Genomic DNA, 24,913 nt, shown 5'->3' on the forward strand with positions numbered 1-24,913 from the left:
ACTCAATTTAGCAACACCATTTTAAATCTCTTTGGAGAAAGAATGGGTTCAGTTGTAGCTGCTTAACTACTAACAACAGGATTAAGTTAGACCCCAAATTCACAGAATTTACCAAAATAAATCCTGGATGAAGTTAAATATAAACACCGAAAGCATATTATCAAATGCACTTCAAAAAGGCTGACCTAATTTAACACTCCTACCAGCACAGTAAGTATCCTTTTCCCTAGTTTTCAGCAACATCTGTTCATTTGCTTTGAGAAATTCTACTTAGAGAAATTTATGGCAAAGCAATAATTGTAAACATACACAAAAGCAAACAAGTAAGGGTATCAACAGCACAGCTTATAATTTTGAAATGTTGAAAAAGACTTAATAAAATCCCGAACTGTACATTACTCAATAGAATATTATATAAACATTAGTAATGATGTCACTGAAAATACTGAATGGCATGAGAATAGTTTCGGGTGAGTTCTCATACTCTAACCCCAATCTATGAAAGGATAACATTTCATTTTAAAATTATGTGAATGTAAGTCTGAGGATTACAAAATGCTAATTAGTGGATTTTCTCCCCTTCTTACATTCTTCTCTAAACAATTTTTAATTTACCAAATCCCCACATTAAAGATCCACTGCTTGGTTATCAGAAAAATAAACATATTTACAGCTGGCAGACAGAGGAATTCCACTTCTGTAGATTTGTAACTAAATAATTACAGACACAAATATTTCGTACAATAATGTTGATCTCAGCATTATTTAAAATAGAAAATAATTAGAAGCAGCTTAAATGTACAACAGAAAAAGGTTTGGATAAATAAGTTATAGTACCTCTTGTAGGATGTCCATTATACTCTGTTTTGGAGAAATATTTCATGACCAGAAAAAAATGTTAACAATCTAATGTTTGGTTAACATACAGACTATGAAACTGCATGGGACACAAGGCTTATTTTTTAAAATAAATACAGAATTATGTAGATGTGGAAATCACATATTGCCATATAAAAAAGGCTGGAAGGACACAACAATATTAAAGTGGCTGTCTCTGGATGATGCACTGTGGATGGTTTTAATTTTCTTAACACCATTCTGTTACCCAAATTCTCTATAAAGTGAGTTTGGAAAGTGTGACAGACATACAAAAATACCCAAAGGGCAAGGGCTAAGAAGCAGGGGAAATTTTAAAGTAAAGCAGCCATCTGTCCCATTGTTTTGATTTGGTTTCAGTTTGCAAGTTTCAGTTTATTTATTTTAAACTTAAAATGATACTAAAGGAAGACATTATTTTATCACATGGAAGTACTGATTTAAAAATAAAAATAGGGGCCCCTGGGTGGCTCAGTCGGTTAAGCAGCCGACTTCGGTTCAGGTCATGATCTCACGGTTCGTGGGTTTGAGCCCCATGTCGGACTCCGTGCGTCATGACAGCTCAGAGCCTGGAACCTACTTCAGATTCTGTCTCCGTCTCTACCCCTCCCCGGCTCGCAGTCTGTCTGTCTCTCTCTCTCTCTCAAAAATAAAAATTGACATTAAAAACATTTTGTAATTAAAAAAAAATAGAGAAGCACTGCTCTACAATGTAAGTTTTTAATTTTTAAAATTAAAATTATAATAAAGTTTAAAGTAGTAACAGTACTATTTTATAAAAGTGAATAAATGAATGTAGTTGTAAAGATGTCATCCACCTGCAGGCACTACAATTTGAAAATTACACTGGCTATCATTTCAGGAATAAATAGGCTTTTATATTTATATACTCTTAAGGAGCACCCAAAATACAAACATACTTCCACTTAAGTAACTGTCCTTTCCTTCTCTAAAATATTATGTCAGCACTATACTTACAAGTTAAATAAGGAAAACATGAAATTCTTTCATTTTTTACTATTATTCTGAATGAGTTTCAAATAAGGTAACTTTTTTAATTATATGAAGGTTTTAAGATCAAAAATAGGTCAAAATTGTTTTCTAAGAAATACAACATTCAATGATTACTAGTTAGGCCCCAAAATCACAAAAACAAAGAATGTGAAATAGATTTTATCAAGAATATTCACATCACTATTCATGCAAAATATAAGCACTGACTCCTTGGTCAAAATATATTTAAAATGCACTATTTAAAATTAGATTACTTAAAACGTTTAAAAACTTTAAATAATTTTATAACTAACCTAGATATTATGCTACATAATCTTCCTTTCATTATTGCATTAAATTAGTGAATCTGATTAAAGCTTTTATCCCAAACATGTAACCATCTAGAGTGTAAAATTTCCTATTTCCCACATAAATAATGACAACTGAGAACAGCCTCTTCAACTCTTGAAAACTCTAATTCTTAGAAACGCCCCTTAAAAAGCACCATCATATTCATGCCTTTAACAACTTTAATACTTTTGCTAGTGTGCTCTACACACACTAGAGTTTTTAAAAAATTGTTTCATGAGAAAAACAGTAGAGAAAACCAATGAAACAAAAAGCGGGTTCTTTGAAAAGGTCAGTAAAATTAACAAAGGTCAATAGAGCTGACAATTCTAGCAGGATTGACAAAGGAAAACAAAGAGAAAACACAAATTACTAGTACCAGAAATGAAGCAGGGGTGTCACAACGGACCCTGCAGACCTCAAGAGGACAGAAAGGGAATACTGTGACCAACTCTACACAGACATTTGACAATTCAGAAGAAATGGATCAATTCCTAAAAGGCACAAACTACCACATACCACAACTCACTCAGTAGAGAATAACCTGAATAGCCCTACAACTATTAAATTTAATTTGTAACTTAAAGACTATCAAAAGGGGCATCCAGGTGGCTGGGCCGGTGGAGTGTCAGACTTCAGCTCAGGTCATGATCTCACAGTTTGTGGGTTGGAGCCCCACATCAGGCTCACTGCTGTCGGTACAGAGCCTGCTTGGGATTCTCTGTCCCCTCCTCCCCCCACCGCCCTTCCCCTGCTGGCACATAATCTCTCTCTGTCAAAAATAAACAGTTAAAAAAAGTAAAACTAAAGACTCTCAAAAAAGAAATCCTTCCAGACCCAGATGGCTTCATTGGAGAATTCTACCAAATGTTTAAGAAGTAATACCAAATTTGGGGTGCCTGAGTGGCTCAGTTGGTTAAGCATCCAACTTTCAATTTCGGCTCAGGTCATGATCTCCCAGTTTGCAAGACGGAGCCCACATCAGGCTCCGCACTAAGCACAGAGTCTGCTTAGGATTCTCCCTCTCCCTCTCTCTCTGCTCTTCCCTCCATTCCTCGCCCCCAAATAAATAAACTTTAAAAAAAAGTAACATGAAATCTACACAGGCTCTTCCAGAAAATAAGATAATAATTTCCCAGCCCATTTTATGAGGTCAGTGTTACCATGATACCAAAACCAGATACGGTACCAAAAATAAAACAAACCAAAAAAGCAACTATAGCTTGATACCCCTCCTGAACATATAAATACAAATTTCTTAACAAAATGTTAGCAATTATCCACAATGACCAAGTGGGGTTTATTCCACAGATTAAAAAATGCTGATTCAATATTCAAAACTCAATGAAATAACACCATATTAACAATTTACAGACAGAAGATCACATGATCAAATCAATTGATGGAGATGAAACATATGACAAAGTTCAATGCCCACTCATGACAAAAAAAGAAAAAAAAAAAGCCTCAGCAAAGTAGTAATAGGAAGAAACCTCCTCAACTATATTTTAAAATTTATAGAAAATGACTACTAACATCGTACTGAAAAGTGACTAATAAAGGAGAAGCACAAGGCTTTGTGGTGGCGGGAGTATTCTGTACCTTGACTGTGGTGACAACTTCAGGAATCTACAAATGTAATAGAATGGCATGAAACTGCACCCACACTGTACCAACATCAAATCCTGACTCTGGGATGGTCAGTTACTGAAGATGTAGCCACTGGAGAAAATTCAGTGAAGAGAACGTGAAACCTTTCTGGAACTTCCATTATATATATTCACTTTCTATGAGACTATTCAAAATTAAACATTTTTAAAGACTGCTTTATGTAATTCTCTTCTAGATGAGCTGACACTGAAAACTTGATTTTAAGCAGGATAAGTAATAAATCTTTAGTTGTATTTAATTTGGATGAAATCAAAGATGCTCTTTACATTTTAAAGAGCTTTTCACCAACAAAGCAATGCACAGGTTTATTCCCAATTTTGCATTAATAAGTATCCGAATTTTGAGAACTAGAGAAAACAAAAGAACAATGAACCTTTTTTAAACACGTTAATAATTAGAAGAAAAAAAAAAGCCTTATGTACTATAGTTACAATGCCTGCATATCATCTACACTGGGGGGAAAAACATGTCTTACCATAATTAAATTGACTGTTGGACTTTTCACAGTTAATGATGTTAAACCTGTAAGCAACACCTGGTCGCATTCCACTGACTTCAAAGTAAAACCACTGATGATAATGATTGCTATTTATATCTGAGTTCAGAATAAGATCATATTCATTTCTGAAAATAGAAAATAAAGAAATCTGATGAAAATTAGGGAAATATCTGTGTACAGACAAAGTGAGAACATTTTAAATGACTTACTTTCTAATTTGAATTACTTTGCGCAGATTCCCAGATTCAAATTTGGAGTTAAACTTCAAAATATCTCCTTCTTCTGGAATACTGTAACTAAATAAAAGTATTCAAGTAAGTATTATAAAATACACTGCAATTAAATAGGTAAACAAAAAATTTAAAATAAAACTACACTACAAATTAAAAATATACCACTATTGCCACGTCCCCCCCTTCTTTATTTTTAAACCAAAGAATGTAACGAACACAAGCAAAACACGAACTCTGGTTAACATTTATAGACTTAAAAATTACAATTACAAGTAGAGACTGAATATTAATCGCAAATAAGAAATTCTGCCCCACTAAATAAACGTCATTCCTAAATACCAATAATCAAATAAAAAGACTAGATGTATTTTTAAAAAGGCATATGACCAGTGCTGAGTAGCAATAATTCTAATTAAACTATGCAGTTCTCAGATTAAATTTGCAGAGCTATATTAGATATAGATACTAGCTTATTTAATTAGTGCCAGGAAGGTGAAAGTACTGTCTTCACTTTACATATTCACTACTTTAGTATTTACTGAATGCCTACTAGGTACCAGATTCGGTTTTAGTTGTCTGTCTGTGTCTCTGATTAAATACAAATTTTTGCTCTTCTGGAGCTTACATTCTAACAGAGGGAAACTCAGACCTTAAGAAGCTCAATGATTTTGTCCAAAGTCATTTCAATTAGAAATAGCAATGGTATATGTATGCCACGCTCAGGGTTCCTGAGTTTCTGTTTTCACCACATCTGCCTGATCTGACACCAAATTATAAACAGTGAAATAACTAAGACATTTTGAATAAGGTACATTTGGTTTTCATTTTTAAAAGTATTATTTCAAATTCAGTCACTAGCTTTGACATAATTTTTACCCTTATTTCTTTACCTTTAAAGATAATGATCTTTAAAAAGTGTTTTATTTCCTCCAAAAAGACCAGTAAGATCTGAAATGTCCATCAGAATATTAGAATGTTGAGAGATGGGGAAACCCACTGAGGGCTAATTACATTTCTTGTATAAAGAGGCAAATGACTAAATAATAGTCACATTCATCATTTCTAATTTTCACTTATTTAAACCCTAAAATGTGCTGATAACAGTGATAACCCTAAATTGTGAATTACACTAATGCATCAAGCATCATAAACACATGGGCTTCAAAGATCAGGAAAGTAATATAAAGGACTGATGCACATTGTAAGCAGTAAGAGGCGACAAAGACTAGTGGGGACTATGGAGAAATTAGCAAGCACGTGTCCCTTCTTTTTTTAAAACGGATGGTAATTTGTTGTCCTAAGGAAACGAAGGCTCAATATTGTCAATAGGACAAAATTGCAGCATTTCATGTGACATTTCCACTCTCTAAAATGGAGGTAATTTCACGTTTTTTAAAAACACAGCATCAGTTTGTGACCTTTCCCTTATTGAACCCATTAAGTACACCTAAGAACAAACAAAAGCCTGTGATACATTCAATTTAATATGATTTACTATTACATTACCATTATGTCCCTGCTAAAAGATGAAAACATAGCAAGGGCAAACTAGGTGGAAGTTAGCTATATTTTTTTATTTTTAAAAATAACACTGAAATCTTAGAGTACTAATAAAACTAATAAAACTAAAAACAACAACAGACTTACTTTGGGTTATCCAAGTCATATACCACTCGATCTATGATATCACTCTGATGTATTAACCTCTCAATATCTTGGGCAATTTTTGTCCTGAAATCACAAAAGAGAAGCATGACCACCAAAATTCATTATTATAGGCCAAGGCACAACTTTCTCCAAAATAAGTTTGGGATGAAAAAATGTAAAAGGATAACACTTTCTTAAAATAAAAATGATCATTCATATCAATATGTCGCAAGACAGTATCTGTATTATTAAAGCCCGAATTCTGAAAATAACCATGTAGAATACAGTTACAAGTTCAATACCTTAAAAATAAATTTTGAGGGGTGTCCAGGTGGCTGAGACAGTTAGCACCTGACTCTTGGTTTCGGCTCAGGTTATGATCTCACAGCTTCATGGGTTTGAGACCCACATTGGGCTCTGCACTGGCAGTGCTTGGGATTTTCTCTCTCTCTGACCCTTCCCAATTCAAGCTGTCTCTGTCTCTCTCAAAATAAATAAATAAACTTTATTTAAAAAAATCTTGAATGTCTTATTTATGACTTTCGACATCAAAATGGTAACAAGCCACTCTGTAGACGAAAAGCAAATAATTTTACATATATAAGAACAGCATTATTAGAAGCAGTAAAGATCCAAAAAGCCAAAAATTATATATGAAGATTCTTAAAAGCCACCATTGCTGGAATGTTGCTAAAATGCAACTGGCAACCAGCATGCGCATTTGTCAGAATCAGTGCTCTCTTCTGTGAACGGAGAGGAAATGTGGAGGAGAAGGGGACACTTGTGTCAGGAGGCAGAGCATGGACCCTGCATCTCCAGGATTCTCTAGGCCTGAGAATTCTCTAGGCCTCCCCCTGAATCAGTCCAATGAAATGGTCACCAACTGGAAAATTCCTAGAATCCTGCCACTATCCTAGAAAAAGGAGTCACAGACAGATTCCACCATCTTCCCTGTCCATAATTAAGCCAAGGAAGGCAACAATCACTGAAGGTGTCACCAAGGGTAACCAAACCAGAACAAATGTAGGTCATACAGCCAGGTGCCTGGAACTCCAGGTAGACTGGCCACAACGCTCATACTGGGAAGATGCCTACTGCTGTTATAGTCACAGTACCACTTGTCATATTATCACTTATTCTTTTTTTTTTTTTTTTTTTTTTTTTTTTTTTTTTTTTTTTGAGAGAGAGAGCTTGAGCGGGCAAGGGACAGAGAAAGAAGGAGAGAGACAGAATCTCAAGCAGGCTTGGCACCAACAGCACAGAGCCCGATGCGGGGCTCAAACTCCTGAAACTGTGAGAATCATGACCTGAGCCAAAATCAAAATCAAGAGTCAGATGCTTAAGCGACTGAGGCACCTAGGCGCCCCTATCACTTATTCTTAAAGAGGAAGCCGATTATATGAACGGCTTTAAATTTCAAATTTGTCTGTTTCAGGTAAAGATTGGTAATACAGATTGAAACTGTGGTTTATTGATTTATTGTTAGAACAGAGTGAGGAAAGTTGCCAAAATGGTTATAATAAAATCTTAAAAATACACTAAACACTGAAAGTCTCCTGAACTTCAGGTAGATGTGAAACTAGTCTCCTGCACCAAAGATACTTCTTTGTGATTAAGCAGTCTTAACTCTCATATAGTTCAGAATTATCTCTAACAATATCAGTATAACTTTGACTTCAGAATAAGCTAAGAACCTATTCTGATAAAAAGCTAATAGTTATCAGGAAAACATTAAAAGGTGTGATAGTTAAATACAGAAAAAATATTAAAGAGGTACAACTCTAAATTTATTTTTAGTTTTATTCTACAAAAAATAACTCTTCACTGACAAGCAGTCTATCAAGAAAAAGACCCAGTATCAAAGGATTAAGATATAAATCTTTGATTTACATTCAATGTCATAACTTTCAAATGCCAAATTCTTTCTAAAGAAACATTTTTAAAAAGTTATTAATTGCAATAATAAGTCCAAAATTTATATTGCCCAGAACTTTGACAATAAAAGAGGTAGCACTCACATACATTCAGATATACCATACCAAAAAAAAAAAAAATGTGAGTATTCAAGTATGGGTGAATGACTAAATAAATCCTAATTATATCCATTTGTTAGAATATATCCATTTGTCAGAATAATTTATTAAATAAGGCTGAAACATACCACAAATGTGCAAATACGAATACTTACAAAAGTCTGGGTTTTTTTTTTTTTTTAAAGGAAAATGGTATTAACAGGCTGATACAACACCTCAGTTCCACAGCAATGCTCCATAATATAAAACAGGGTCAGAACAGCACAGACAGCCACAGGTCAGCCATGTGTACCCGTGAGATGGATGGATAGTGTGTGGAACACTGCAGGGCCCAGGCTCTGTCTGAAAACAAACTGACTGATGCCAGGTAGGAACCAGATACTAAGGTTGTTATACCAGTTTTTCAAGAAACATCAGAAACTTGGATTTCTATGAGGAATCTCCCAAATTTTAAATGCAAAAGTCAGTAAAAACAAAACAAACAAACAAACAAAGTCTGCAAAGTGAAGCCAAAATCATGTTCAAGTTAATATGGCCTACAGGCCACTCGTTCTCAACTTCTGACACTGTATTTTAGGGTACATAGTGGCCCATGTATATTAGACTAGACCTAAAATTAACACTTTAGGAAATTACCTGCCCTTCCAGGAGCCCCCATTAATAAAGAGGAAGGTCAATCTTTTATTCAGACATGGATTTGGGTGAAGCACCACAACTTCCATAAAAATAATGTCAATCCTTCCTCCCTTTCCCTCACCGGCCTATTAAAATACATGACTCTCCAGTCAAAACAAAACAATAAATATTTTCCAGATACCCTCGGGGACTATAATCTCAAATTTACTGACCTCCAATAGCTAGCAAAGACTTGGCCCAGAAGACAATAATTTATGCAGTCTGAACAACGTCCAGTGCATTCAGTCCAGTAAATGCTCTAAAGTTCGCAGGACATGCGGCCACCAGTGAAACTTTCCTTTGTTAGTTAGGTTTCCACCAGTACAGGGCAGTCTTACAGGAAACAATTTCATACATCTCACAGCTATATTTTCTGTACGAATATTATGGGCAATGTTGTTCATTACATAACTATTCCCGAGGGTCCACAGAAGATGATCTTCTTTATAGAGAACATGGTTTAACCATATGTACATGATAACTATATATAAATGATTAACAGGGTAGGCTCATGACCTAGACCAGAGTTTGACTCTTGGCTCTGCCACTTACTAGCAGTGTAACCTTGGATAAGTTAACTCAAGAATCCTAAGCTTCAGCATAGTCTTCTATAAAATAAGAGAAAGAATAGTAATTTCCTCATAGAGCTATTATACCATGAAATGGCACACTCCATATACACATATACATTCCATACGAAGTACTTGTTACTTAGTACTATGTCTGGCCTAAAAAAAAAACACTCAATGTAAGTTATCTGCTGCTGTGCCAGTACTAAGATTTCTGCTACTGTCTCCATTCCATAAGTACTTATGTTCCCCCAAGCCATTCTAAACTTAATATAAAGAAATCCAGGGGTTTGCTTTCCTTATTTTGCTTTTGCCACAATTCTTTCACCTACTTTTCAATTTTAAATTTCTGAACAGGTAATATATTGACATGGAGCAAAAATCATATGCTACATAAAAGTATAAAATGGAGACTCTCACTTTCTATACAAGCCATATCCTCCATCCATCCAGTTAACTACTTTTATTGCTCTCCCTCCACTAGCATCTTACAGCTTTTTCCATCAGTATATACAGATCTTTTTGTTTTTTTAATCACTGCATAGTATTCATATGTAAGATATACCATAATTTATTTAACTAGTTTGATTGGTGGGCACAATGCCATAACAAAAAACTTTGAACACCATTTCACAGATACGCAAATTATGTGAGTGTGTGTGTGTGTGTGTGTGTGTGTGTGTATGTATATAATGTATATAAATTATAAATTCCCAGATGCAGGATTAACGTGTCAAAGGAAATAAGTACTGTTAATCTTGATAGACACTGTCAGGCGGCCCTCCACAAGAAGTACTATCAATTTGCAATCCCATTATTAATGTATAAGAAAACCTGTTTTGGGGGATGCAAACTGGTGCAGCCACTCCGGAAAACAGTATGGAAGTTCCTCAAAAAATTAAAAATAGAACTACCCTACGACCCAGCAATTGCCCTACTAGGTATTTATCCAAGGGATACAGGTATAGTGTTTCGAAGGGGCACATGCACCCCCCATGTTTATGGCAGCACTATCAACAATAGCCAAAGTATGGAAAGAGCCCAAATGTCCATCGATGGATGAATGGATAAAGAAGATGTTGTATATATATACAACGAAGTACTACTAGGCAATCAAAAAGAATGAAATCTTGCCATTTGCAACTATGTGGATGGACCTACAGGGTATTATGTTAAGCAAAATTAGTCAGAGAAAGACAAATGTCATATGACTTCACTCATATGAGGACTTTAAGATAAAAACAGATGAATGTAAGGGAAGGGAAGCAAAAATAATGTAAAAACAGGGACGGAGACAAAACAGAAGAGACTCTTAAATATGGAGAACAAACAGGGTTACTGGAGGGGTTGTGGGGGGGGGGGGGATGGGCTAAATGGGTAAGGGGCATTAAGGAATCTACTCCTGAAATCATTATTGCACTACATGCTAACTAACTTGGATATTAATTTAAAAAAATAGTAAGAAATATGTGGTAGGGATGGATAAAATGCAATCAGAATTTGGTATGACATATTTAACCAGAATGACTAATATAATGTAAAAAAAAAATCTTACTTTATAAAATTAATATTTACCAAGGTTGAATTGAGAACAAATCATGTTTTAGAAAGTAAGCATTTAAGGCAATATGTGCATTTACTACATGTTCATTAAAGTTTTAATTCATATTTATGTTACAGAATTTGATGAACTTACTGAAAAACAAGATATAAAATTGCTACTTTACTGGCCATAATTAGCCAAGAATGGAATTGGTTTAAAAATCCTATTCACACACACAAAAAAAAAAAAAAAAAAAAAAAAAATCCTATTCACAATAACAGAAATCCATAAAATTACTTAGGAATAAAATTCACAAAAATAGATGAGTTAAGTAAAACTACTAAAACACTTAAAATATAATAAAATCTAGAATAGAGGGAACAATTAATATTCCTAGAGATAATATTAAAAGAAAATTTATTGCAAATTGCAGTATATTACTATACATTAACAAAATACAAAATGTTAGGATAAAAAATAGTATTTATTTGTTATGTCAGAATAAATTTCCAGAACTGAAGATATTCTTTGGAAATAGTAATTGAACTTGAGAAATATTTTGCATTGTGCAGAATGGATTTTTATAGTGTACAGCCCAGCAATTCCATTTTGATATAAAATGCAAATAAATTTTCATTGAAGGAACTATGAAACATGAAAGAACATTTAAAACATAAGAATTTTTTTTCTGAAAGCAATATATTAGAAACAAACTATGTTCATCAGCAACAAAATAAATAAATTGTGAGTATACTCATACAATACTATGTATTGATTACCATGATGAACATCATAAACCTGCTATTGACTGATGAAGTTTCCAAAAGAATACTATCAGTATATTATTTACATAAAGTTTAAAAACATGAAAAACAATGCCATATAATATTTATGTATATATTTAACTATGCATATTATAAAATAATCAGAAATGTATGATAATAAGAAACATCAAATTCAACATAATTGTTATCTCTGTTAAAAGGACTTTACAAATTAAACAATGAGTGTACAGGTGTCTGGGGAAAAAAGAGAGAGAGAGAGAGAGCGCGACCCTGTTTCCCTCAACCTCATCAGTAAAACATGCTATCAAACTTCTAGATTTTAGGCAATTTGATATGTGGGAAATGATATCTCAGTACATTTTAATATGCATTTCTTTTATTTTGAGACAAGTTGAACATATTTCTCTGATTGTTACTGTATTTCTTTGCCATATTTTTCATTTTATTTTGATAAAAGTATTTTTGTAAAATACCTTAAATGCTTTGTAAAACAAAGCAATATGGATTATAATTTACAATAAAATACAGCTAGACAATTTTTCTAAAAACATACAGAAAGCTGGAAAGTAAAATCAAAATACTAAAAGTTATTACCTCTAAGAAATGAGACAAAGAGTGACCTTTATCCTTTCTACTTTTTCTCATGTTCTAATTTTATGGAATATGAAAACAAGAGAGATGCACCCAAAAATGCTAAGCGTACTTTATAAGAGATCAGTTTCATTTTAATTTATAAGCCAATTTAAGCCAAAAATATGGATTCAAGTAATTATCAGTATGGGATTACAATTAAAAAAAATTTTTAAGTATTTTTAAAAAATTTACATCCAAGTTAGTTAGCATATAGTGCAATAATGATTTCAGGAGTAGAATCCAGTGATTCATCCCCCATTCACATGAGTGAAGTTATATATTTGTCTTTCCCTAATTTTGCTTAGCCTAATACACTCTAGTTCCATCCACATAGTTGCAAATGGCAAGATTTCACACTTTTTGATTGCCAAGTAATACTCCATTATGTGTATATTCTTTATCCATTCATCCATTGATGGATATTTGGGCTCTTTCCATACTTTGGCTATTGTTGATAGTGCTGCTATAAACACTGGAATGCATGTACCCCTTCAAAACAGCACATCTATATCCTTTGGATAAATACCTAGCAGGGCAATTGCTGGGTCATAGGGTAGTTCCATTTTTAATTTGTTTGAGGAACCTCCATACTATTTTCCAGAGTGGCTGCACCAGTTTGCATTCTCACCAGCAGTGCAAAAGGGTTCCTCTTTCTCTGCATCCTCACCAACATCTGTTGTTGCCTGAGTTGTTAATTTTAGCCATTCTGATAGGTGTGAGGTGGTATCTCATTGTGGTTTTGACTTGCATTTCCCTGATGATGAGTAATGTTGAGCATTTTTTCATGGGTCTGTTAGCTATTGGATGTCTTCTTTGAAAAAGGGTCTATTCATGTCTTTTGCCCATTTCTTCAATGGATTATTTGTTTTCTGGGTATTGAGTTTGAGAAGTTCTTTAGAGATTCTGGATACTAACCCTTTATCTGATATGTCATTGGCAAATAACTTCTCCCATTCTGTCAGTTGCCTTTAAGTTTTGCTGATTGTTTCCTTCGCTGTGCAGAAGCTTATTTTGATGAGGTCCCAATAGTTCATTTTTACTTTTGTTCCCCTTGCCTCTGGAGATTTGTTGAGTAAGAAGTTGCTGCGGCCGAGGTCAAAGAGGTTTTTGCCCGTGTTCTCAACTAGGATTTTGATGGCTTCCTGTCTTATGTTTAGGTCTTTCATCCATTTTGAGTTTATTTTTGTGTATCGGGTAAGAAAGGGGTCCAGGTTCAATCTTCTGCATGTTGCTGTCCAGTTTTCCCAACACCATCTGCTGAAGAAACTATCTTTATTCCATTTGGATATTCTTTCCTGTTTTGTCAAAGATTAGTTGGTCATACGTTTGTGGGTCCATTTGTGGGTTCTCTATTCTGTTCTATTCTGGTTTTGTGCCAGTATCATACCATCTTGATGATTACAGTTTTGTAATACATCCTGAAGTCCAGAATTGTGATGCCTCCAGCTTTGGCTTTCTTCCTCAGGATTGCTTTGGCTATTCACAGTCTTTTCTGGTTCCATACAAATTTTAGGATTGTTTGTTCTAGCTCTGTGAAGAATGCTGGTGTTATTCTGGTAGGGATTGCATTGAATATGTAGATTGCTTTGGGCAGCATCAACATTTTAACAGTGTTTTTTCTTCCAATCAATGATCATGGAATATTTTTCCATTTTGTGTGTGTGTGTGTGTGTGTGTGTGTGTGTGTGTGTGTGTCTTCTTTAATTTCTTTCACAAGCTTTCTATGGTTTTCAGTGTATAGATTTTTCACTTTAGTTAGGTTTATTCCTAGGTATCTTATGGTTTTTGGTGCAATTGTAAATGGGATAGATTCCTTGATTTCTTTCTGCTGTTTCATTATTGGTGTATAGAAATGCAATCACTTTCTGTGCACTGATTTTATATCCTGTGACTTTGCCGAATTCATGGATCAGTTCTAGCAGGTTTTTTGGTGGAATCTTTTGGGTTTTCCATATAAAGGATCTGCAAAGACTGAAAGTTTGACTTCCTCTTTGCTGATCTGGATGCCTTTTATTTCTTTGTGTTGTCTGATTTCTGAGGCTAAGACTTTCGCTACTATGTTGAATAACAGTGGCAAGAGTGGACATACCTGTTGCGTTCCTGACCTTAGGGGGAAAGCTCTGTTTTTCCCCATTGAGGATGATATTAGCATTGGGTCTTTCATATATGGCTTTTATGATCCTGAGGTATGATCCTTCTATCTTTCCTTTCTTGAGGGTTTTTATCAAGAAAGGATGATGTATTTTGTCAAATGCTTTCTCTGCATCTTTTGAGAGAATCATGTGGTTCTTGTCCTTTCTTTTATTACTGTGATGTATCACAATGCCTTGTGGGTATTGAACCAGCCCTGCATCCCAGGTATAAATCCCACTTGATCGTGGTGAATAATTCTTTTAACGTATTGTTGGATCCAGTTGGCCAGTATCTCATTGAGAATTTTTGCATCCATGTTCATCAGGGAAATTGGTCTGTAGTTCTTTTTAGTGGGGTCTCTGTCTAGTTTTGGAATCAAGGTAACACTGCCTCACAGAATAAGTTTGGAAGTTTTCCTTCCATTTCTATTTTTTGAAACAGCTTCAAAAGAACAGGTGTTAACTCTTCTTTGAATGTTTGATAGAATTCCCCTGGGAAGCCAACCAGCCCTGGACTCTTGTTTGTTGGGAGATTTTTGATTACTAATTCAATTTCTTTACTGGTTATGGGCCTGTTTTAAAGTTTTTATAGCTTCCTGTTTCAGTTTTGGAAGTTTATGTTTCTAGAAACTTGTCCATTTCTTCCACATTGCCTGATGGGCATATAATTGATCATAATATTCTCTTATTATTGTTTGTATTTCTGCAGTATTGGTTGTAATCTCTCATCTTTTATTGATTTTATTTATTTAGGTCCTTTCCTTTTTCTTTTTGATCAAACTGGCTAGGGACTTATCAATTTTAATAATTCTTTCAAAGAACCAGCTCTTGATTTCACTGATCTCTTCTATTGTGGGGGGGGGGGGGGTTGTTTGTTTTGGGTTTTTGTCTTTTGGGGGTTTTTTGTTTTGTTTTGTTTTTTGGTTTCGACAGCATTGTTTCTGCTCTAATCTTTATTATTTCCCCTATTCTGCTGGTTTGGGGTTGTTTTTACTCTTCTTTTTCCAGCTCTTTAAGTTGTAAGGTTAGGTTTTGTATCAGAACTTTCTTCCTTTTTTAGGAAGGCCTGAATTGCTATATACTTCCCTCTTATGACCATCTTTGCTGCATCTCAGAGGTCTGGGGCTGTGGGTGTTAGCATTTTCATTGGCTTCCATGTACTTTTTAATTTCCTCTTTAACTTCTTGGCTAAACCATTCATTCTTTAGTAGGATGTTCTTTAATCTCCAAGTATTCTTTTTCTTTCCAAATTTTTTCTCGTGTTTTTGAGTTTCATAGCGCTGTGGTGTGAAAATATGCACAGTACAATCTCAATCTTTTTGTACTTGTTGAGGGCTGATTTATGTCCCAGTATGTGATCTATTCTGGAGAATGTTCCATGTTCACTTGAGAGGAATGTGTATTCTGCTGCTTTAGGATGAAATGTTCTAAATATATCTGTTAAGTCCATCTGGTCCAGTGTGTCATTCAAGGCCATTGTTTCCTTGTTGATTTTCTGCTTAGATGATCTATCCATTGTTGTAATTGGGTGTTGAAGTCCCCTACTATTATGGTATTATTGTCAATGAGTCTTTATTAAAGCGTTTACATTTGTGATTAACTGATTTATATATTTAGGTGCTTCCACATTAGGTGTATAAATGTTTACGATTGTTAGATCTTGGTGGATAGACCCCTTAATTATAATGCATTTATCTCTTGTTACAGTCTTTATTTTAAAATCTAGATAGTCTGATATAAGTATGGCTACTCCAGCTTTCTTTTAGTGACCGTTAGCATGATAAATGGTTCTCCATCCCCTTATTTTCAATCTGAAGGTGTCTTTAGGTCTAACGTGGGTCTCTTGTAAATAGCATATAGATGGATCTCGTTTTCTAATCCATTGTTACCCTTTGTCTTTTGATTGGAGTGTTTAGTTCACTGACATTTACAGTGAGTACTGAAAGATATGAATTTATTGCCAGTGTGTTGCTTATAGAGTTGGAGTCTCTGGTGATGTTCTCTGGTGCTTTCTAGTCTTTGCTGCTTTTGGTCTTTTTTGTTTTGTTTCGTCTTTTCTCCCCTCAGAGAGTCTCCCTTAAAATTTCTTGCAGGGCTAGTTTAGTTGTCACAAACTTCTTTAGTTTTTGTTTGTCTGGGAAATTTTTCTCTCTCCTATTTTGAGTGACAGCCTTACTGTAGAAATAATTCTTGGCTGCATATTTTTCCGATTCAGCACATTGAATATATCCTGCCACTCATTTCTGGCCTGCCAAGTTTCTGTGGATAGGTCTGCTGCAAACCTGATCTGGCTTCTCTTATAGGTCAAGGACTTTTTTTTTCCTTGTTGCTTTCATAATTCTTTCCTTGTCTGTGTATTTTGTAAATTTGACTACGATATGCCTTGTTGATGGTTCTTGTTGAATCTAATGGGAGTTCTCTGTGCTTCGTGGATTTTGATATCTGTGTCTTTCCCCAGGTTAGGAAAGTTTTCCACTCTGATTTGCTCACATAAACCTTCTACCCCTTTTTCTCTCTCTTCATCTTCTGGGACTCCTATGATTCTGATGCTATTCCTTTTTAATGAGTCACTGAGTTCTCTAAATCCTATATTGTGCTCTTTTGCCTTAGTTTCCCTCTTTTTTTCTGCTTCATTATTCTCCATAATTTTGTCTTCTCTATCACTGATTTGCTGCTCTACTTCATCCATCCTTGCCGCCATGGCATCCATTCAAGATTCCATCTCTGTTATAGCATTTTTAATTTTGTCCTGACTAGATTTTACTTCTTTTATCTCCGCAGAAAGGGATTCTATGCTTTTTTTCAACCCCAGCTAGTATTCTTATTATAGTGATTCTAAATTCTAGTTCAGACATCTTGCTTGTATCTGTGTTAAGTCCCTGGCTGTCATTTCTTCCTGTTTTTCTTCAGGGGTGAATTCCTTCTTTTCATCATTTTGGAGAAAGAGAATGAACAAAATTTTTAAAATTTATAAATTAAACACAACACAATCAAATAAAGGAAGACAGATCCTAGGTGTGTTTTGGTCTGGTTGTTTAAAGAAGCTTGACAGAATAGAGAAAAAAGGGAAAGAAAAGAGAAAAAGAAAAAAAATTAAAAAAAATTTTAAAAATGTATACAATGAAACAGAATAAAATGAAGTAAAATGGAATGAAAAGTTTACAAAAAAATACAGTAAAAAAATTTTAAATGTTTTTATAAAAACAAAACAAAAATACATTTTCCTCTTTTTGTATCTAAGAATAAGAAAAGAAAAAGAGAAAAAAATGAACAGATGGGCCAGCGAACAGAATGAAATTACAGTCAGTTTCCCCTAGAAGTCAAACTATGAAGCATCTTATAGCCTGTACACTAAGCAGGCAGGAAAACTTGTGGTCGTCCTCCAGGGCTTAATTGGTGCAATTGGACAGGGCTTGGTGTAATGGCTCCATTCTCCACTAGGTGGTGCTGCTTAGCTTACTGGGGTGGATCAATGTGGGCACATGCAGGGGTATGTGCCAATGAGGTGAAAATGGTGTCACCCAGTTTCCCAGTCACTAGCATCAGAACTCTGTGCTCTCCCCAGGCAGCCATCAGGCAGCTCTCCTTTGTTTCCAGCTTTTGTCCACTCCCTGCTTCTACGCTGTCCATGACCAAGCCATCAACCTGCCAGGCAGCACCTTTCTCTCAAATTTTATCTCAGATGGGGCTGTTTTTCCAAACACCTCACTTCCAAGGGCCCTGCAGCTTTGACCTACTCAGACCTTCTGGGGGAGGGCCTCGCTGAGCAATGGCCAGGTGCTGGCTTGCCCCCAGGACCACTTGCACGACCACACCACTGCAGAGACCCAGAGACTGCCTCTGGGTGCCAGCCTGCCCCAGAAAAAGTTTGTGAGATCATGTAGCAGCAGTGGTTCAAGGGACTATGGCAAATCACAACACACACAACTGGCACAAGGCTTCACTGCACCCTAGCGTCCTTGTTCCAACACCAGCAAACGTTGCTGTTCTCTGGGACCTTTTCCCATGGGGACGCCACACAGTCTCCACCAAATGTACTCCCAGCAGGGGAACTGTCTCTCCCCATGTGGCCCAAAGACCCCTCGCACCTCTCTGTCTGCTCCTGGGGATTCATCCTTCCCACCAGAGCACTGCCAGGTATCTATCTGGCTGCGGAGTTTCTGACTCTGCACTCTCCTGTTTATAGAGTCCTAATGGTATTGAAATTCTCTCCTTTCTTCTTTCTCCCTTTCTTGTTCACACCCTTGTGGGTACTTCCACTCTTTCTCTTTCTCTCCAGCTGCTTTGAGGGGGAGTGCTTTTCCTATACTCTCTCGCTATCTCTGTCCTCTCTCTGCAAACAAAAACAGCTCCCTACCCTCCACAGCTTCTCTCCCCACCCGTTCACCTCTCCACGCCAGGTACCTGCCAAGGTCCGTGGCTCAAGTTATACAGTTGTTGTGTTAATCCTCATATCAATTTTCTAGGTGTGCAAAATGGTTTGCTGCTGATCTAGTTGCATCTCAGGGACAAGAGAAGCAGAGAGCTTCCATGCTGCTCAATCATCTTGGCTCCACCACACAAAATCCCAAATTTTTAAGTATTAATGTACTATCTACATTGAGATATGAATCTTATAATGGGTTTTTCCCCTTCCAAATGAGGTGGAGAAATTTTTAGTGAAGTTTTATTCATTTATTGTGTTTAAAAAGATTAATGAATAAAAGATCAGTGATAATCATAAAGCAGAAACTCAAAGTAACAAAAACATATTTTCACCAAGTAATTTTAAGAAGTCTAATGCTTCCTTTTTCTGAAAATGGTCCTTATTAATTTTGACATTATTCATTTACGGTGTTACTACATTTGAATAAGGACTGGCCTAAAAGTTAGCAAATAATTTACAAAATGCTATCATTTGCCCAAAAAATAACTTGCAGAAGACAAGGCAAATAAGATAAGCAAACCAGAAACAATACCCTCAATGTAGGACTTCAGAAAAAGCAGCATTTCTGACTACTCAGAAATCCTTACTACCTGGCCGATATTGAGTATTTTATTGCAAATACAGAACCATAAAGCCTTCAGACTATGTAGCTACTGGGGTGAAGCAAACTTTTCCTTCAAGGATCAGTTAGTATATATTTTAAGTTTTGCAAGCCACATGTCTCTATGACAACTATTTAACTTTGCCATTGTGGTACCAAAACAGCCAGAGATCATAAACAAATAGAAATGGCTGTGTTCCAAAAAAAAAAAAAAATCTTTATTTATAAACACAAATATGAATGTCATGTAATTTTCATGTGTCACAAAATGTTATTTTCTTTGGATTTTTTTTTGAACCATTTAAACACATAAAAACCATTCTTAGCTTGTGGGATGAACATAAACAGGCTATGAGCTGTATCTGACACAATGAGCCATAGTTTGTTAACCATGGTCAAGGTGAATGAAAAACTTTTTTGATCATGACCTGTAAGAAATACATTTTAAAAATCACAGCCCTGGGGCACCAAGGTGGTTCAGTCAGTTAAGCATCTGACTCTTGGTTTTGGCTCAGGTCATGATCTCACAGTTCATGGGAGCCCTGCATCAGGCACTATGCTGTCAGCACAGCCTGTCTCCCTCTCTTTCTGCCCCTCACCCGCTCACGTTCGCTCACTCTCACTCACTCTCTCAAAAATAAACATTAAAAAAAACTCACATCCCTGCATACATGTGAGCACGCGCGCGCGCACACACACACACACCCACACACCCCCAAAGGTTTATGAAACAATACGTTGCTGCACTACGTGTGACACAGCTACTTTCTCTTATAATACTGGGTACTAATGGGTGTCAATCCACAGTCTGGAGAGAAAATTGGTATCTAGAGAAATTAAGTTATTTTGCTCAAACATACACACACGGAATCAGTGGGACAGCCAAGTCTAGGATCCAAACATTCTGACTTGCTTTTCAGAATACCCCATCCTGCTAGGACACACCACACTGACTCATCACTCTTATCAAGTCAAATTCACTGGTTCCAGTATGGCTGCTACATATGTGTGTTCTTCCAGTCTTAATGTCACTTGAAGGAACAAATGCAGCTCCCCCACAGTTCTTGTGGGCATCTCCTAAGGAGAAACTGAGAAGGCAAACATGAGCAGGCCAAACTTTGTCCCCATCACCGCAACTGTTCTCAGGGCTGCAACTCTGAACAGTGCAGTGTGTGATGCAACCAGTGGATGCCTGGGCACATGCCCACTCCCACACATCTTTCCAGCAAAGTGAGTCCCTGTTCTGATGCTATGTTGTATGTGATTCCATAGCTGTGGGGTCAAGCAGCCAACTGGTAGCATTAAACGTATACTAAGTTGCTAAGTAAAATGATTAATTTATACTATACATTAAATATTTAAAAAATCAATAAGATACAGTTGTTGCTTTAAAAAAGCCTACAGTCCAAGGAAAATCAAATGCCCACAGCAGTGTCTTCCTTTTATCATTACATACTATACTTGTAAGTGCATGTACATGGTTTTAGGTACTGGTAAACCATCATCACAAAACCCTAAAATAATCACTGAAAATAGTCAAGTTGCACCACAAATGTACTTATATGCCAAATATTACTAGTTGGCAATAATGAATACTATTTGTAATTTCTAAAATTAACTGGCAAGATTTAAGAACTATAGCTACTGTTTTTATGAATCCCATATTTTCAACCTGAGTATTTCTAATTTCAATTTTTATAACAAAATAATACTGTCCACATCTCTTTTTAAATCATACAGATTTAGATATATCTAAATCAAGTTCAAATTAAAATCAAATTACTAAATAAATATATATTACTACTAATATTTATTGAAAGTTAGTAAATAATCTGTACTTTCGGATTCCATATGAATAAAAAATCTCTAAATTTCTAAACTGTCCTATGGTCAGGTTTATTATGTTGGCTTCATCTGAATAAGTAACGAGCTTAGAAAATACAGTAACCCATAAGGACCATTTTAAAACAGTGCAAAATTTCCAAAGCAGGATAAAAAATTATAATAACTTTAATTCAGAGTACTTTTCTTCCTAAATACCAAAGCAGTTTTTTGAAGTACGTCTTATATTCTGACAATGGTCCTGCTTAAAAGAAAGAAGAAATCTGAAACTCACCTTTGTACACCGTAAGGTCTTTCTAAGATAGGCTCTTTGAATGGAGGTGGAATGTGACCAAAATAATCAGGATAAGCCACCTCTGAATATTCTGGGACAGACTTTGTATTTTTCACAATCTCAATATAGAGATCTGAGTCGTGGAGTGTGGGTCCATCTGAGACTTCCACTGATGTCTGTTCCACTGATGAAGTAGACTCTGTATCTTCATCATCCTCAGTTTCAACTCCAGTACAACAAAGCTTCCCTAGCTGAACTGTTCTTCCCTCAAACAGAACATTTCCACAAGCAGCCATGTGTGGACAAGATTTAGTGCACGTAAGGACAGTGAGAGGGAGACTGTAGTCCTTATTCCCTCCTGCGGTAAAACCCGGGCCTGTCTGAGAAGGAAGATTCTGCAACGTAATTCGGTCCAATGCCTTCACAATATCATTGTTTAGGCCCTGGGTGGAAGAAATAGTTCTATTTTGATCACCCGGCTGCTGTTGTGATGTTCTGCCATTATCTTTCATATCTTCTTTTGCCAGATCCATACAGGTAGGTTTCTTACCACCTTCGTCTCCTTTAGGAGACACATGCACCTTCCTTACAACTCCTTTTCTTAAATTGCCTGAATTTCCAGATGCTTCCTCTCCAGCTGTAGGAACAACAATAGGGCCGCGTACTTTCCCCTCAAATACAAAAGGCTTTGGTTCTTTGGAGATTAAATCATAGTCCTTTGAAAATAAAAAAGACATATGATCTTTTAGCTGTAAATACTAAAATGTATTAATAAAATTAAGACTATATTCATTGCATATGCTGCTTCAGAATCTAACATTTGAAAATTATAAAGATGGAGCGCCTGGGTGGCTCAGTCGGTTGAGCATCCGACTTCAGCTCAGGTCATGATCTCACGGTCTGTGAGTTCGAGTCCCCCATCAGGCTCTGTGCTGACAGCTCAGAGCCTGGAGCTGCTTCGGATTCTGTGTCTCCCCTACCCACCCACCTCCCTGTTTCTCCCCCACTCACACTCTGTTTCTTTCTCTCTCTCTCTCTCTCTCAAAGATAAATAAATATTAAAAAAAAAAAATTTTTTTTAAAAGGAAGCACAACACCCAAACTGTTACTTCAACAACTACAGTGTCTGTTTTGTACCAACCAATGTTTCAGGCTCTTAAGGCCCATCCATCAGCTTAAAAACAAAAACAAATCTTCTTCCCTCCTGCCGCTTACATTCTTTGATGGAAGGAAGGGCGAGGACTGTCAACACAAGTAACAAACATGACACAAATATGAAAACTTAATAGACTAAAGTGTTAATAGCAAGAAGAGGGGGGAGTTGGGTACTGTGGATGGCGAGTGCCAGAGGGAGGAAAAGTGGGCTGCAATTTTAAATGCCATGGATTAGGGAAGCCTGAGAAGATGATACATAAGCAAAGGCAGGAAGGACTGCCACCCACACGCCCCAGAGAAGAAGGGTGCTTGGTGTATGCAGAGAACAGCAAGGAGGTTAGGATGGCTGGAACAGAATGAACAAGATGGATTCTAAGATGTAAAAGAGGACCAGATACTGTAGGGCTTGGCAGGCTATTGTAAGAATTTTGGTTTTTACTGTGAATGACACTGGGAGCCAGTGGAGGGTTTAGGGAAGAGGAGTGCCATGACACAAGACTTACACTGAGAAAAAAAAACAAAACAAAATAGAACCTGTAAGTACAGAGTGTCTTAACCACCTGCAGTACAGGGTTTCTTAACCAAAGGGGTAAGACATTTGATCTAAATAATTATTCTTTGGTTTTGGTTCTATGTTTCAGGGGCCGGGGCTAGCAAGATAGGGGGCACCATCTTGTGCACGGTAAGATGTCTAGCAGCAACCCTGGCCTCCCTCCTCTGTACACGCTAGATGCCAACAGTATCCTCACCCATTTGTGATCGCCCAAAATGTCTCCAGACATTGTCAAATATCCCCTGGAGACAAAATCATCCCAGTTGAGAACCACTGCTCTAGTGTCCTTCTGAGAACAGACTAAGGAGGGGAGAGTAGAAACAGAGGACAAATTAAGAGTCTGGGCAAGTTGGTAAGAGGGGGTTGGATTCTAAATGCACCATGAGGCAGAACTGACATGATACTGTAAAAGACCAGATACAGGACAGAAGGGACAGAGAGGTATCATACACGGTGCCCAAGTGTTTGCCTGAATAAATGAAAAGCATCAGGAGTTTAGCTCTGAGATGTTAAGTGTGAGCTATTCACAGCTAGTCAAGCGTGTAAAGTAGGCAACTGGACATATATGAGTCTAGAATTCAGAAGAAATGCCCATCCAGAAGATTTAAATCTGGGAATCATTAGCATACAGATATCATTTCAAGCCATGAGGCTGGAGATCTTCAATGAAAAGAACTAGAGAAGAGAAGAAGACTGAACTTTGGGTCACTATCATCTACAGAGGTTGAGGGGATGAAAATAAAGCTTTAGAGGAGATGGAGAAGGAAAAGCCAGTCGGGAAAGACAAACACCAGGAAAGAAAAGTGTCCTGGAAGCCAAGTTTAAAAAAAGGATGTCACTGACAGGTCAAGTAGCCTTTTCTCTTTTTACACTTACAAAAATATTTTTTGTGTCTATATCTTATGTAGACTCTACCAAAGAAATATACCACAACTGATTTAACTTTTATTCTACTGTTGGGCATTAAATTTTTTATTCAACAGAGGATTTAAACAAACATATAAACAAAGTATATATTTAAGCCATTTCCAAAATTTTGCTATTATAAAAAAATCTCTAAAGAACATCTTTTTGCATAAAACTTTTTGTTTAGGATGACGTCCTAAGCACTGAAATGGAATTACAGGGTCACATAACTATAATCAATTTTAATGTTTAATACAAATTCTCCAAATACTCTCCAAAATACTTATCCAAGTGTACATTCCCAGTACCTGTGTATGAGATTATCTATTTCAACTGCTCTCTTCCTTGCCAACATCAAGTACTATAGTTTTAAAACACTTTTCCAAAAGGGACAGATAAGAAGTACTGTCTAATGTTATTTTAATTTGAATTTCCCTATGAGAAAAGCAAAAAAATAAAAATAAAAATCTATACATCTGTTAACTGGTTTAATCCTTCATATGTAATTTATTTGTTCTT

The 24,913-nt window shown here is 36.1% G+C and overlaps 1 protein-coding gene across 6 annotated transcripts in view; it reads right to left on the reverse strand.

The window, feature by feature from the left end:
* The window catches only part of AGTPBP1 (ATP/GTP binding carboxypeptidase 1), a 161,204-nt gene that overhangs the window by 46,378 nt on the left and 89,913 nt on the right, over nucleotides 1–24,913 (reverse strand). For all 6 annotated transcript variants that reach the window (XM_078436904.2, XM_060609935.3, XM_060609936.3 and 3 more), the window contains 4 exons: nucleotides 21,781–22,496; nucleotides 6,268–6,351; nucleotides 4,597–4,683; nucleotides 4,364–4,512 (listed from right to left, as the gene is read on the reverse strand). In XM_078436904.2, coding sequence (XP_078293030.1) covers nucleotides 4,364–4,512; nucleotides 4,597–4,683; nucleotides 6,268–6,351; nucleotides 21,781–22,496 — 1,036 coding nt within the window. The remainder of the gene's footprint in view (nucleotides 1–4,363; nucleotides 4,513–4,596; nucleotides 4,684–6,267; nucleotides 6,352–21,780; nucleotides 22,497–24,913) is intronic.

This window comes from Panthera onca, chromosome D4 (genome assembly GCF_046562875.1).
Source record: "Panthera onca isolate mPanOnc1 chromosome D4, mPanOnc1 haplotype 2, whole genome shotgun sequence".
In the NCBI taxonomy this organism is placed as follows: Eukaryota; Metazoa; Chordata; class Mammalia; order Carnivora; family Felidae; genus Panthera; species Panthera onca.